This window comes from Cavia porcellus, unplaced genomic scaffold, assembly GCF_034190915.1.
Source record: "Cavia porcellus strain 051 isolate PalLab524CR breed Dunkin Hartley unplaced genomic scaffold, mCavPor4.1 scaffold_7, whole genome shotgun sequence".
NCBI lineage: Eukaryota > Metazoa > Chordata > Mammalia > Rodentia > Caviidae > Cavia > Cavia porcellus.
In genome coordinates, this window is record NW_026947490.1 from 36,310,147 (window position 1) to 36,323,943 (window position 13,797).

Here is a 13,797-nt window from a genome sequence, read left to right on the forward strand (position 1 = left end):
CAATTAGCACATAGCTGGAGCTGGGATATTGAACTGAGGTGGGTGGGGCGCGCAGTGCCGGAGGTGGCCAATTAAGGGACAAAGGCCTGCAGCAGCCCGACAGCCTCAGTCAACCGCAGCGATTATGTGGAGGACTCTTAATTGGCATCGGGAAGGACAGGTGCTGGCTGCTAGCGGAGAGCGGCCATGGAGGGGTGGGGGAGGGGACAGGCCGCTGGGACTCACCCCACCCAACCCGGCTGCGGGCCCAGACCTTTAGGGGAAACTGAGGCCCAAGGTCTCTAGCCAGCGTTGGGGGGGGGTGGCTTTGGGGCAACTACCAAATTCTGAGGTTCTTGCAGGGGAAAGAGCCAGGTGGGGTAGGTGGAGAGGGTGGTGGGGCACGGGGCTCCCCAAGGCACTTCACTGTGGGCCGCTCGGCTCAGATGCTTGTGAGAGAGGGGAGAAATTTCTTCTTTTTTGTGCTAGTGAGGGAGGGAAGAGACTTTTCTTCTTTCTTTGGTACTGAGGAGTGAACCCAGGGCCTTTGCACTGAGTATACACCCCAGCCTCTCATTTCTTAATTTTGAGACATGGTCTCTTAAGTCACTGAGTTGCCCAACCTGGACTCAAATTTGCAACCCTCCTGCCTTGGCCTCCCAAAATGCTGAGGTGACCGGTTTCTTTGTTTATTGTCTCTGACTGTCGCCCACCTGCCAGGTGCATTCTTGACTCCCCCTCTGCGTCTCAGGCCAGGGGCTGAGGCTCGGACCCCAGGTCTCTAGAGAAATGGAGGGCACAGGATCAGGGCACGACCTCTGCAGGCCCTGCTGGAGTGCAGACCGGGCTTCTCACCCCTGGAGCCCCGCCAGGCCAGGTGGCTCCCAAGGGTGGTGCCAGGCGCAGGCCTCGGGTTGCTCCACCAGGGGGCATGCGGGTGCCTGCGGTGCTGGGAGCCTAGGCCCAGCCTCAGGGTACTAAAGCCCTGTTCCAAGGGTCCGAAGTTTCTCAGCCGGGATGCCCTAGCTTCTTTGTTTCAATCCCAGCCTCGCCTGGAGCTGTGGGACTGGATCTGGTCATTCAGCAAACATAGACTGAACAGCTGTGTGTTTTGTTTTGTTTTGTTTTGAAAACAGGGCTTTGAGCTAAGAGTCTAGGCTGGCCCCAAACTCGTGATGATCCTCCTGCCTCAGCCTCCGAGGGCTGGAATTACCCCCTCATCCGGTTTGAACTGCTACTGTGTGCACAGTGGAGAGTACAGAGGTGAGCAAGACGGCAGGAGGTGCCTGGAAAGGAAGCACTGGCGGGCACAGGGAGGGCACCAAACCAATGCAGGCATATAGAGCCAGGCAGGGCAGGCTGGGGTGGCTTTGGGCAGAGGCCCTCTGAGTAGGTGTCAACTGTCCTGTGATCTGCAGGCCAGGCATGCTCTGGGACCCAGATGTGGTGGTACACACCTGTTATCACAGCACTCTGGGAGGCCGAGGCAGGAGGATGGTGAGTTTGAACCCAGTCTTACTACTTAACAACTTAGTGAGATTGTCTCTGAAAAAAAAAAATTAAAACAGCAGCAGCAGCAACAACGACCAAGGGCTGGAGATGTAACTCAGTGCAATCCCCATTGCTGCCAAACCAAACCAACCGACTGACAGACACAGTGGAGGCAGACAGACACACATCCAAACACTCTCCTTGCACAGTCCAGTCACAGGCAGCCTCTGTGGCCTGCAAAGCAACACGGGAAACCCCCAGAGTAAACAGCACGATGGTCTTAAATCTTGTGCTATTCCCAGTCCTCCCTTGGTCTGGCATTCCCACCCCTGGATATCACCTAGCAGCCATCTCAGCGGGGACCTGACTGTCACCGTATCACCTAAGTGCTTATATCCCAGCCCTTGTTTTACAGCTCAGGATGGGGAGGGGCCAGAGAAGCCACCGGGTGCTTCCTCCACTGGGAGAGGCTGACGCTGTCGCTGTCCCTGTAAGGAAGAGCCGAGTGAGTGCTTAGGATTTGGTGAGGAAAATATCTCCTACCCATGGAATGGTGAAGAAAGACAAAGACTTGTGCTGGTTTTGCCTTTGCGTATCACACTGTAAACATGGGCACAGTGTGTGAAGAGCACTGGGTGAAACTAAACGGGGTACTCATGTTAGAGAAGAATCTAGTCAGGTGGGCGTGGGGGTATACCCCATAATCCTAGCATTCTGGGAGGCTGAGGCAGGAGGGTTGCAAGTGTGACCAGCCTGAGTCTAAGTCACCCCTCCTCCTCCTGATCTCCCAGATCTTCCAGGTGTCCTGTGGGTATGTGTCATCTCCCCAGTGTGACCAGGCAGGACAATGGCTTGAGGGTAAAGGCCCAATTTGGACAGAGACCCTGAAAAGTATGCAGTCTCTAGCTGGGTGTGGTGCTACATGCCTGTAATCACAACACTCAGGAGGCTGGGGCAGGAGGATCCCAGAAAATTGAAGGCCAGTTTGGGCTACACAGTGAGAGTCTGTCTCAAAAGCAAAATAAAACTGGGCAGGGTTGGTCACACCTGTAATCCCAGCACTCTGGAGTTGGAGGCAGGAGGATGTTGGGACCAGCGTGGGCTGCAAAGTGAGCTCAAGGCCAGGCTGATCTGCATAGTGAGACTCCATCTCAAAAAGACAAAATAAGTAAGGCAAAAATTAAATAAATACCAGCAAAAGTATGTCGTCTCCCAGAGGGTAGAAATACGTTGTTTACACAACAGCCCATACTCCCTTCTAAACCCTCTAAAAGCCCCCAGTCCAGTGTTGGTGAATTTAGAGACCCAACGTTCAAACTGCTTGGGGTGCTGTCACCTGGCAACACTTTTACTCTCAGAGCAGTCCAGCAGGTGCATGGGTGCAGGTACCTGAGCAGGGGTGACCTGGCTTGAGTGTGACAGAAAGGGCTCCGTGTGCAGCTGCCACAGGTACACCACCACTGCCCTGTGCTGTGGGCCCCTCCTGGCAGGCTGTGGGACCTCTACTTCCAGGCCTGTCTGTCTTTTAAATAAACTGCTTTGCACCTACCTCCTCCGTCTGTGGTTGTGCTTCTGCCCACTTGGCTGCATCCTGCAGGCCTGCATTGGCGCCCCCAGGCTTTGGAGGGACACCTGGCTCATTTCACAGGATCCTGTCTTGGGCTCCTTTGTCCTCAGTTTACTGAGGAACCCAGTGACACCCCTTGAGGAGTAACAAGAGTCTTCAGGGGAGGCTCGAGGGGCATGGGTCAGATGCCCTGCCCTCCTGTTCTGGTCCAGGCCTAGGCAGGCTGCCCCAGCTACTCCTGTCACTTGCACCCCAGGGTGCTTTGTGTGGAGTGTGCACAGCCTCTCCAGTGCCCTCCCAGCTACTCAAGGCCACTGAAGCCCGGATTTTGGTCCACTCCCAGCCCCAAAGTGAGGTGTGCTGAGTAGGCAGCCCAGCCCAACTCCTGTGGAAGGTAGAGAACCTCGAAGCTGAGCCCGGAGTTTCTCACTGTTGAAGACCCCAGAGGGCTGAGACTGGAGGGACCCAAGCAGCCTGAGGGGCAGGGATCACACCAGCTTCCCTATCTGTGAGGAGGCTATCTTCCTGCAAGAGCCCAAGTGAAAGCCCTGTGTAGACAGAGCTGGAGGGTTTTCCCTGTAGGAATTCACTGCAGGTGTCAAAAGAGACCTAAGATCTCAGGGCACGGACTGTTCCAGAACCCCAGCCTGCCCAGGCCACCCTAAGACTGTGCCTAAGAGCCTGTGAAAAGTCACTATTCCAACAAAAACACTGACTGCCTCGTATCAGCCACAGGCTGGCTGTGGGGTCACTCAGGTGGCAAGGACAGATCAGGTCTGCCCTGTCACAAGCAAAGAGATTGCCAAGCTGAGCAAGACCTGGTGCCCAGCCTGGTGCAGGAGCACAGCTCTTTCCAGGATCGGTGGGCAGGGGAGGGCCGGGAGAAAGGGACAAGATAGCAGAGCCTCAGGGAGTGTAACTGTCAGTAGGTGGGGAGGTCCCCAGAGAAAGGGACCTCAGCTCGCCCTCTCAAACACAACAATGGTTCATTTTCCACTGGGAAATATTTCAGGGTGCAGCAGTGTTGGCGAGGGGAGCTTCAATGAATGGAATCAAAGGAGCACACATGCGGGAACTGACACTTGGATGAGACACTGCAGTCCAGGGCTGGGGTAGGTAGGCATGGTTCTGGGGGTGACCCCAAGTACATCATCTAGGGTGTGTACATTCCGAGTCTGTCTGGCCACTGTAGTAGGCTAGGTTAGAATTCAAGACATTCACAAGAGTTTAAAGTTGAGAGAGAGGGTATCCAGTCGAGTGCCATTTCTTGCAGGTGGAATTTCTGCATCTACAGTGCTGGAAGGTAAGCATATGCTCGGCCCAAATTACAGGAGAAAGGCAGGCCCACTTATGCGTACTGTAGTACTGTATTTTTCTTTAACTGTATCTTTTCAGACTCTTAAGAACTTTGGAGTTGGCTGGAAGGGAAACGAGAACGCATTCAGAAACCATTGTGTACTGAAGCTACAGTTGTCTTTTTTTTTTTTTCGTTTTTTTCAGTTGTTTTAAAAGTACAAATTTTAGCTAGGTGTGGTGGTGCACGCCTATGACCCCAGCACTGGGGAGGCTGAGGCAGAAGGATTATTGTGAGTTCGAGACCAGCCTGGGCTATAAAACGAGCCGCTCCTGAACTGCATAGCGAGACCTTGTCTCAAAAAGACAAAGTACAACGTTAAAATTGCAAAGAGGTCGTGGCAGGAGGATGGTTGGAAGCCAGACTGGGCGTCACTGAGAACCCCACCTGCGTGGGCGGGGCTCTCTCCTTAGCGCCTGTGGAACCCGGTGCACTACAGGCGGGAGAAGAAGCCAGGGGCGCCCTACTTCCCCTACACGAAATCCAACGCAGGTAAAGCTCCAGGCCGCAGGCCAGTGGGCGGGGCGGGGCCGCGCGTGGGTGCGTCATGACGCGAGGCGACGTCGGGGTTGTGTGCGCAAGCGGCCGCCGATAAAGGTTGGGTGCCTCGCGCCGGGGCCGCCGGGAGGGCGCGAGCCCCCGCCCCTCCCCGGCCCTCGCTGCCGCCGCTGCTTGCCAGCCCACCTTCCCGTCGGTCCCCGCGGCGAAGCCCGGGGGCTTCCTCAGGTTCCCCCGACCGGGGCCGCAGGTGAGAAACCGGAGGGCGCGCGGGGGGAGGGGCCGGGCCGGGGGGCGGAGCATTTTGGGAAACGGTGAGCTTGAAACCGGAAGGGGCGCCTTAAAGGGGAGGTAGCTGTTTCTCCGATTTCTGCACGCCGCCCCGGCTCCGCCCTCTTAAAGGGCAAGGGCCTGCGTTTAGAGGGCGTGGCAGGGTGCACATTTTACAAAGCTTCCCTCTTTTCCTCCTCCTCCGGGGTTATTTCCTTGGAAGCCAGTGACAGTTTCCCAGACATCCAAGGGGAAACTTCAGACTCTTAGCGGCTGCGATGCGACCCCTGGTTTGTCTGAACAAAGGTGGAGATGGGTGTGCGGCCGGCGCATCCTTTTAAACAGAGTGCGGTCTGCTCCTAGGCCTGGGATGGGCCCTTGCCACGCAGGAGCGCGTACATCTCGTGCAAAGGCGATGACCGCTTCTTAGAGGCAGTGCAGATCCATTACGAGGAGCTGCTCACACTTGCGAGGAAAGCACATCTTTGAAAGGAAAAATCCTTAGGGCCGGCTGTGTCAACAGCGCCCTAGGCTATGTAGGGGCCAACATAACACAGTGGACAGACCGGAAGCCCGTTGCGTGGCGCTGACTACCCTGCCTGGGGAGGCAGCGTCAAACAGAGTAGGAGTGTTGGATGGTAGCCTTGTCCCTGGGGGCGATGATGTTCCCCAAGGGCAACAGTGCTGGAGTGAACACAGGGATTCCTAGCCAGGGCTCAGTCTGCTGCTGCCACGCTTCAGGGGTGTGGGTGGAGTTGAGGGCCACTGCTCAACGTGGGAAGAGGGGGGAACCCCTCTGACAAGGAAGGGTTGGCTCCTCGCTGTATGGTGCTTAGGCAGTGATGAGCACTTTGCAGAATGGAGTCGGGGAGAGGATGGAGAGCTGGAAGGCCTGCAGAGTCAGGTGGCGCGCAGGAGGAGGAGGGCTCGCTGAATAGTTCGCAGGGAAGATTGGGGAGCTGAGGATGTGGAGAGAGGGACACAGTCTGTCCTGCTGGGCTTGGAGGCAGTTGGCCAGGATGGGAAGGGATGAGCTGTAGGCCTCAGGAAACCACAGGCTCTGCCCAGAACCGGATCTGCGGGATGCTTTGCAGCCGAAGAATGACATGGCTTCTGGTCTTTCCTGACGGCCCCCTTGTCCATCCTGAGAACAGACACAGTGGACACATGGCGATCTGCTGGGGAGACACTGCAGCTGCCCAGGGCAGAGGTAGCAGGGCCTTCAGCCTTAGGAGAAATGCCCGGCTTGTGACTGCAGTCTGAGCAAAACTGGGGCTGTCCTGGCACGCCTGATTTTATATATATATATAGTTTTGTTTTTGTTCCTTTTTTTTGTACCGGAGATTGAACTTGCAACCTTGGGCTTGTGGGACAGGCCCAACAGGCCCTTACGCGGCTGAGCTAAACACCTGCCTCACCCCCACCCCCCCTTTGGCGTTTGATCATACAGAGTGAAGAGGTAGCGAAGTGGGCAGGGCCTTTGGGAAGGAGGCAGGCAGACATGGTGCCTGAGGGAAGAATCCTACTTCCTGTTTTCAAAGAAGACCAGTTGAGTAGAGTTACAATTTTGTCTTTTTGAGACAGGGCCTCACTATGCAGTTCAGGCTGGACTTAGACTTGCAGAGGATTCCCCTGCCTCAGCCTTTGGGTTTTAAATTTTTGATAGGGAGACAGAATCAGAAAACTGCACCTAGCTTTTGGCCACATTACTGTTGGAGTGGGTGCCATTGTGGATGCTGGGCTGTGGCAGCAGGGAGCCACTTTGTCCCAAAGGGATAGAGAGCAGGAAAATCCTGGCCGCATGGGGACACAGAGTATAGTTGTTTTGATTGCTGGGGGCTGAATTCAGGGACAGGTGCACTGTGGGAAGCTCTGTGCTGCTGAGCTACATCCTCAGACCTTTTTATTTTCAGATGAGGTCTTACTGAATTGCCCAGGCTAGGCATACATTCTCTCCTCCTCCCTCAGCCTCGGAGTAACTAGGATCACAGGCGGGGGTCACTCCCAGCAGTTCCTCTGAGAAGATGTGGGTGTGCTAGGGGACCCCAGGGAGATCCTGGGAAGCTCGAAGTCCTGGAGGGGGTCCAGAGGCACGGGGCAGGCCCCTGGGAAGGGGGTGCAGCTTTCCATCCACTTCGGACTGGGTTCTCCTGTGGAGGACTGTGCTGGGCACTGCCCAACGTGGAGACACTCACCAGGTACCAGGAGCCTCCGCTTTTCTAGGCATCACCTGCTACCCCTGGGGTGGGGGTTATGCCAGCTGAGAGACCCTGGCATTACAGGAATGTGCCAACATTTCTGATTGCTTTTACCTTCTCAGTGACTGGCATGGGTGCCATGGGGTCACTACTACTGCTTTAGGGTGTGATGGGAAATAAGTGGTGAGGTGGGGTTGGGGATAAGGTCTTTTCAAAACTATTCAAAAATGTTTTCTGGTTTTTTGAGACAGGGTCTCACTGTGTAGTCCAGGGTGGCCTTGAACTCCCTAATAGCCCAGGCTGGCCTTGAACTCAAGATCCTCCTGCTTCAGCCTCCCGAGTGCAGAATTACAGATGTGCCATGCCATGCCTGCCACGATGGGGGATGAGGAAGAAAGTCAGGAGCTTTAAGAGAGCTCAGTCCTCTTAGAGGTCACCCTGGCCTTCTCATGGGGTCTGGGGGCATGGAACAGCCTGGGTGCCCAGGGACTGAGCAGCAGGTCCTTTTTGCTGGGCAGTTTCTGTGAAAGCCCTGAAGGTCTCCTCTGGGCCACTCTCCTCCTCCCCGACCTCAAAGGCAGGTACCCTGCGGTCAAAGTGTCCCTCCAGCCCAGCTGCCCACCCTGACCCAAGGTCCTGCCCCCAGGTGTGATGGTTGGCTCGCAGGCAGACATGGCGCCCGCCTCTACCGCCGAGGGGCCCGGGGAGAAGCTGGCCCCGGCAGCTCCCACGCCAGCTGCCCAGTACGAGTGTGGGGAATGTGGGAAGTCCTTCAGGTGGTCATCCAGGCTCCTGCATCACCAGCGCACACACACCGGAGAGCGGCCCTACAAGTGCCCAGACTGCCCGAAGGCCTTTAAGGGCTCCTCAGCACTGCTCTACCACCAGCGCGGCCACACGGGCGAGCGGCCCTACCAGTGCCCAGACTGTCCCAAGGCCTTCAAGCGCTCGTCACTGCTGCAGATCCACCGCAGCGTGCACACAGGCCTGCGCGCCTTCACCTGCGGCCAGTGTGGCCTGGCCTTCAAGTGGTCCTCGCACTACCAGTACCACCTTCGGCAGCACACAGGCGAGCGGCCTTACCCGTGCCCAGACTGCCCCAAGGCCTTCAAGAACTCCTCCAGCCTGCGGCGCCACCGCCATGTGCACACGGGTGAGCGGCCCTATGCATGTGGCGTGTGTGGCAAGAGCTTCACACAGAGCACCAACCTGCGGCAGCACCAGCGCGTGCACACGGGCGAGCGCCCCTTCCGCTGCCCGCTCTGCCCCAAGACCTTCACGCACTCGTCCAACCTCCTGCTGCACCAGCGCACACATGGCCCCGCAGTGCCTGGCTGCGCCACGGCCCCGCCTGTGCCCCAAGAGTCCTTCGGAGTGGGCCCAGGTCTCGAGACTGACAGCTATCTGCAGCGGCCCCTGCCGCCCCGCAGCCCACCGGCGCCCCCTGTCCCTCCTCCCCCACTGCCCCCTGTGGTGCCTGAGCTCTTTCTGGCTGCAGCAGAGACAACTGTGGAGCTGGTGCTGCGCTGCGAAGGCTGCGAGCAGGGTTTCGGCAGCGAGGAGCTGCTCCTGGAGCATCAGCCATGCCCCGGGCCTGCTGCCCCGCCCCTGGCCGCCCCAGCTGCGGAGCCCGCCCCACCTGAGCCGCCAGCATCGCTGTCCCCACTGCCTTTGCCCCTGCCTCAGCCCCCTCCCGCCGTTGCGGCTTCAGGCCCAGTCTTCAGCTGCCTTCCGTGCGGGAAGACCTTCCGCACTTTGACCGGCCTCTCCCGCCACCAGCACAGCCACAGGGTGGCCGGGGGCCAGGCCTTCCGCTGTGGCAGCTGCGACGGCGCCTTCCCGCAGCTGGCCAGCCTCCTGGCGCACCAGCAGAGCCACGTGGAGGAGGCAGCGGCCGGGCGCCCGCCCCCGCAGGCCGAGGCGGCTGAGGTCACCTGTCCTCAGGAGCCCCTGGCACCGGCTGCACCTGCCCCGCTGCTGCCTGCCCCGGCCTCGGCAGAGCGGCCCTACAAGTGCGCCGAGTGTGGCAAGGCCTTCAAGGGATCATCGGGGCTTCGCTACCACCTGCGGGACCACACGGGCGAGCGGCCCTACCAGTGTGGTGAGTGTGGCAAGGCCTTCAAGCGCTCCTCGCTCCTGGCCATCCATCAGCGTGTGCACACAGGCCTGCGCGCCTTCACCTGCGGCCAGTGCGGTCTCACTTTCAAGTGGTCGTCGCACTACCAGTACCACCTGCGGTTGCACTCGGGCGAGCGGCCCTACCAGTGTGGCGAGTGTGGCAAGGCCTTCCGCAACACCTCGTGCCTACGGCGCCACCGCCACGTGCACACGGGCGAGCGGCCTCACGCGTGTAGCGTGTGTGGCAAGAGCTTTGCACAGACCTCTAACCTGCGGCAGCACCAGCGCGTGCACACGGGTGAGCGCCCCTTTCGCTGCCCGCTCTGCCCCAAGACCTTCACGCACTCATCCAACCTGCTGCTGCACCAGCGCACGCACTCCGCCGAGCGCCCCTTCGCCTGCCCCATGTGCGGCCGTGGCTTCGTCATGGCTGCCTACTTGCAGCGGCACATGAGGACGCATGCTCCTTCCCAGGCTGCCGCTGTGGTCCCCGCCACCAGCGCCCATACCCCAGCCTTACTGGCTGCTGCTCCTGCTCCGCTGGCCACCCAGGATGTCCACGTGCTGCCCCACCTCCAGGCCACACTTTCCCTGGAGGTGGCAGGCGGCACAGCTCAGGCCCAGCCACCAGGCCCAGCGGCACCCAACTCCCAGACCTTTCTCTTGGTGCAGACAGCCCAGGGCCTTCAGCTGATCCCCAGCAGTGTCCAACCACCGCCCCCTCCACCACCACCTGTACCCCCTAAGCTCATCCTGCTGCCCTCCCCGGGTGCAGGGGCTGGCCAAACCCAGCAGAGCTCTCGGGTTGTAGGAAAAGCTGGTCAGGGCACTGGAGTAGTTTGGCTGCCAGGACCTGGGGGCCTAGGGGTGCAGGGAGGGGGTGGTGTGGGGGCCAGTGGGGTAGGGCAGAGCCTCATTGTCCTGCAGAATGTAGGGAGTGGAGATATAGGGACTCAGGAAGTTAGTGGAGTCCAGCTCCAGCCGGCCCAGGAAATGACCACAGTCCAGCTTCAGCCTGCACAGGAAGTGACCACAGTCCAGCTCCAGCCAGCCCAGGAAGTGACCACAGTCCAGCTCCAGTCCTTGGCAGGCCAGCTGCCCAACTCCAGTGGAGGAGCAGTAACCACTGAGGCCTCCAACCTGTTGGTAGTACAGAGTGAGGCAGCAGAGGAGCTGCTTGCAGCCCCAGGGGCTGTAGAGCCTGGGGATGTCGAGGCCAGTGCGGGCATGGTGCAGGATGTGGTCTTTGAGACGCTGCAGACAGAGGAGGGGTTGCAGAGTGTGCTGGTGCTGAGCGGGGCTGATGGGGAGCAGACTCGGCTGTGTGTGCAGGAGGTAGAAACTCTTGCCTCAGGGCTGACGGAGCCACCTGCCTCGGCTCCCCCTGGACAGAAGCTGCTCATCATCCGAAGTGCCCCTGCTGCCGAGCTGCTAGACAGCAGTGGTGTGGGGGGAGGCACCGCCACACTTCAGCTCCTGGCCCCCGCAGTTCCTTGTCCAGTCTCCGTCCCGGCAGCGGTTCCCACAGCCCCTGCCTCACAGGTGGTACAAGTGCTTCCCGCAGGGGCCGGGCCGGGGGTCATGGGTCCGCAGGCCCTGCCTTCCATCCAGATCGTGCAGACGCTGCCTGCTGTCCAGCTGGTGCACACGTTTTGAGGAGAGCCGCCCAACCCCAAGGCTCCAACTCACTGCTTTGGTCGGGCTGGGGTCTGCCCAGCAGAAAGGAAACTGCTAATAAAGACTCGGACGCCTCTTTTGCTTTGTTTTTTTTGGAGGGGAGGGGGAAGGAGACAGTGATGGGATGGCCCCACCTGGGCGATTGGAGTCTAGTCTTGCTTTCTGACTCGCAGGTGACTTGCTTGTATTTGGAATCTTGGGTCAGTTGTTTCTATAGGACAGCAGCCCTGTCTTTTTTAAAGAGATGGGCGTGTGATGCCGTGGTCACTATGGCGGGAAGGCACTGGAATCGCAGTCCGGGTTCTGGCATTTGGTCGCGCTAAATTATTACGTCCCTGCCTTAGTCTGGAAAACTGGTAGGGAGAGATTCTTATCTTAGTGGAGTGGGGTGGAGAAGGACACCCGGCCCCGGCGCAGCGGAGTCGGGTGGAGGTCCCTGGGGCTGCCCGGCGAGCCTGCTGCCTGGACCCTCCGAACAGGTCCAGGCGCCAAGGAAACTCGGCCCTCACTTTGCCACCACCTCTGCTGGGAAGGGATCTTCACGGGCCGGGTGAGTACTGCTCCGCCCAGAGTCCCGGGCAGCCACCTTTCCCCATTACGCCTCCTCCAGGGGCCTGAGAGGTTTTCCCACTGAGCCCTGCGTGGGTCTCTTGCGGCTGGCTCCCGGCTGGGGAAACTTGGCAACAGTTGCTAAGGCCGAGAACTGGCTCAGCCCCGCCTTTGCGCGCCAGTCTTCACGTCACTTCCGCCAGCGACCCCCTCTGGACCCTGTGTCCCCCACACCTGGTCAAAGAATCGAAGCGACCCTTGGAGGTGCCCGCAGGCTCCGCCTCTGCGTGGTGGGGCTGGGGGGCGAGCGCGGGCAGTGGGGGGCTGCGGCAGGGCGAGGAGTGTGTGCGGAGGGGTGGTGCGTCCAGGCAGCCCTGGCGCTGGGGCAGTGCAGCGAGGTGTCAAGTCCGTGGCATTTCGGGGAGGTCGGAGGTCGCAGGGAAAGAGGATGGGAGAGGCTGGGAAGAGCGCTGGATATGGGGTGGGGGTCATCTCACTACTGGCCAAGGTGTCGTGACTGGAAAATCCTTTGAGGACCTCTGGAATAAAAGTGTCCACCTGACACTGACCTGCGTGTTTTCCCCAGGTGCAGCCAGCTCCCTGGGGGGTGGGCGGCGGCCTGGGGGCTGCTATGGCCCCCAGCCACCTGTCCGTGCGGGAGATGAGGGAAGATGAGAAGCCCCTGGTGCTGGAGATGCTGAAGGTGAGCGTTGGGATGCAGTGGGGCGCTGCAAGCGGTCTCAGCCACGCCCCAAGTCAGCTGAGACCCCTGGAGGGCACCTCCAAGGGTCTTTCCCTCCGGGGCGCCTTACCTGCCTGCACCCCAGCCCACTGGCCCTTAACAGATGGAGGGGTGCGCGCCGCTGCCCCGCGGTCACAGCATCAGTGCCCTCTCAGTTTACCCCGCAGACAGCTGAAGAGCTGCCCTGCCTCCCGCCCCTCCTGAGCCCGGCCTATGGCGTCCCGGTTCTTCCCCTTGCTCCTCACCGCGGGCGCCCCCACAGCTCCTGACTTTCTCCTCTCTGGGCCACACCCCTGCCGCCTACTCAACCCCCGTGTGCGCCCCCCCTGCCTGCCTCTGCCCCTCTCCCTGGGGCTCTGGCCAGCTGGACGGTGACCCCACGCCCCCTGCCCACAGGCTGGCGTGAAGGACACAGAAAACCGCGTGGCTCTCCATGCTCTCACTCGACCCCCAGCCCTGCTGCTCCTGGCAGCGGCAAGCAGTGGCCTGCGCTTCGTCCTGGCCTCCTTTGCCCTGGCCCTCCTGCTACCCGTGTTCCTGGCGGTGGCTGCGGTGAAGTTGGGCCTGCGAGCCCGCTGGGGCTCTCTGCCTCCGCCCGCCGGCCTGGGGGGCCCCTGGGTGGCTGTGCGGGGCTCTGGGGACGTGTGTGGGGTCCTTGCCTTGGCCCCTGGCGCTAACTCAGGGGATGGAGCCCGGGTCACCCGCCTCTCTGTCTCTCGCTGGCACCGCCGCCGGGGTGTGGGTAGGAGGCTGCTGGCTTTTGCTGAGGCCCGGGCCAGAGCCTGGGCAGGCGGCACAGGGGAGCCCCGGGCCCGGCTCGTGGTCCCAGTGGCCGTGGCTGCTTGGGGGGCCGTTGGGCTGCTGGAGGGCTGTGGCTACCAGGCTGAGGGCGGCTGGGGCTGCATGGGCTACACCCTGGTGAGGGAGTTCAGCAAAGACCTGTGACCCAGGGAGGCTGAGAGTAGGAGGGAGGCAGCATCGAGCGATGACCCAGGAAGCAAGGGAGTGGTGTCTGCTGTGTGTCCAGCACTGCTGCAGCGGGCTCAGGGCACAGAGAGGTCTGAGAATGCCAAGACCCAGCCTGCGTGCAGCCTCTGAGCTGAGGGCCCTCTCGAGCCCTGCTTCCTGTCATTCCGTGTACACGGGGAGGACTCCCTGGTCTGCCTGGCCTGGACCCACAGGGCCCTCGAGGGACATACTTGCTCGGAGCGAGGGGCCCAAGGGGCCAGACTCCATGGGAGCCAGGCGGGGCTGGTGGGTACAGGACTGCAGTCCCATCTGTTTTTTTACACCCATTTGTTAAATAAAGCCTGGAACCGCGGTGTCTCCTCTCTGATGCCTTTTCCAGTGCGAC

At 60.2% G+C, this 13,797-nt stretch overlaps 2 protein-coding genes across 8 annotated transcripts; both read left to right on the plus strand.

The window, feature by feature from the left end:
• The first annotated feature begins 4,566 nt into the window (after nucleotides 1–4,566).
• Znf628 (zinc finger protein 628) lies at nucleotides 4,567–11,228 on the plus strand. Of its 4 annotated transcripts, none has more exons than XM_003465487.5 (2): nucleotides 4,567–4,883; nucleotides 8,004–11,228. In XM_003465487.5, the coding sequence occupies exon 2, from the start codon at nucleotides 8,009–8,011 to the stop codon at nucleotides 11,129–11,131; it is 3,123 nt and encodes a 1,040-aa protein (XP_003465535.1). In that variant the 5' UTR covers nucleotides 4,567–4,883; nucleotides 8,004–8,008; the 3' UTR covers nucleotides 11,132–11,228. The 4 variants fall into 4 exon arrangements, with proteins under 4 accessions (XP_003465535.1, XP_023418894.1, XP_013003170.1 ...); XM_023563126.2 differs by lacking the exon at nucleotides 4,567–4,883 and adding an exon at nucleotides 5,003–5,139 and having other exon boundaries at nucleotides 7,609–11,228; XM_013147716.3 differs by lacking the exon at nucleotides 4,567–4,883 and adding an exon at nucleotides 5,008–5,139.
• Nat14 (N-acetyltransferase 14 (putative)) lies at nucleotides 5,008–13,765 on the plus strand. Of its 4 annotated transcripts, none has more exons than XM_013147720.3 (3): nucleotides 5,008–5,139; nucleotides 12,288–12,404; nucleotides 12,840–13,765. In XM_013147720.3, the coding sequence occupies exons 2-3, from the start codon at nucleotides 12,333–12,335 to the stop codon at nucleotides 13,386–13,388; spliced, it is 621 nt and encodes a 206-aa protein (XP_013003174.1). In that variant the 5' UTR covers nucleotides 5,008–5,139; nucleotides 12,288–12,332; the 3' UTR covers nucleotides 13,389–13,765. The 4 variants fall into 4 exon arrangements, with proteins under 4 accessions (XP_013003174.1, XP_013003175.1, XP_005001759.1 ...); XM_013147721.2 differs by lacking the exon at nucleotides 5,008–5,139 and adding an exon at nucleotides 11,392–11,702; XM_005001702.4 differs by lacking the exon at nucleotides 5,008–5,139 and adding an exon at nucleotides 11,764–11,991.
• The last annotated feature ends 32 nt before the right edge of the window (nucleotides 13,766–13,797 follow it).

Bases quoted from the DNA above. Each gene is read 5' to 3' on its own strand.
- Znf628 (XM_003465487.5), top strand. From the start codon at position 8,009: ATGGTTGGCTCGCAGGCAGACATGGCGCCCGCCTCTACCGCCGAGGGG.
- Nat14 (XM_013147720.3), top strand. From the start codon at position 12,333: ATGGCCCCCAGCCACCTGTCCGTGCGGGAGATGAGGGAAGATGAGAAG. The intron at 12,405-12,839 runs GTGAGCGTTGGG...CCCTGCCCACAG, and splicing joins TGGTGCTGGAGATGCTGAAG to GCTGGCGTGAAGGACACAGA.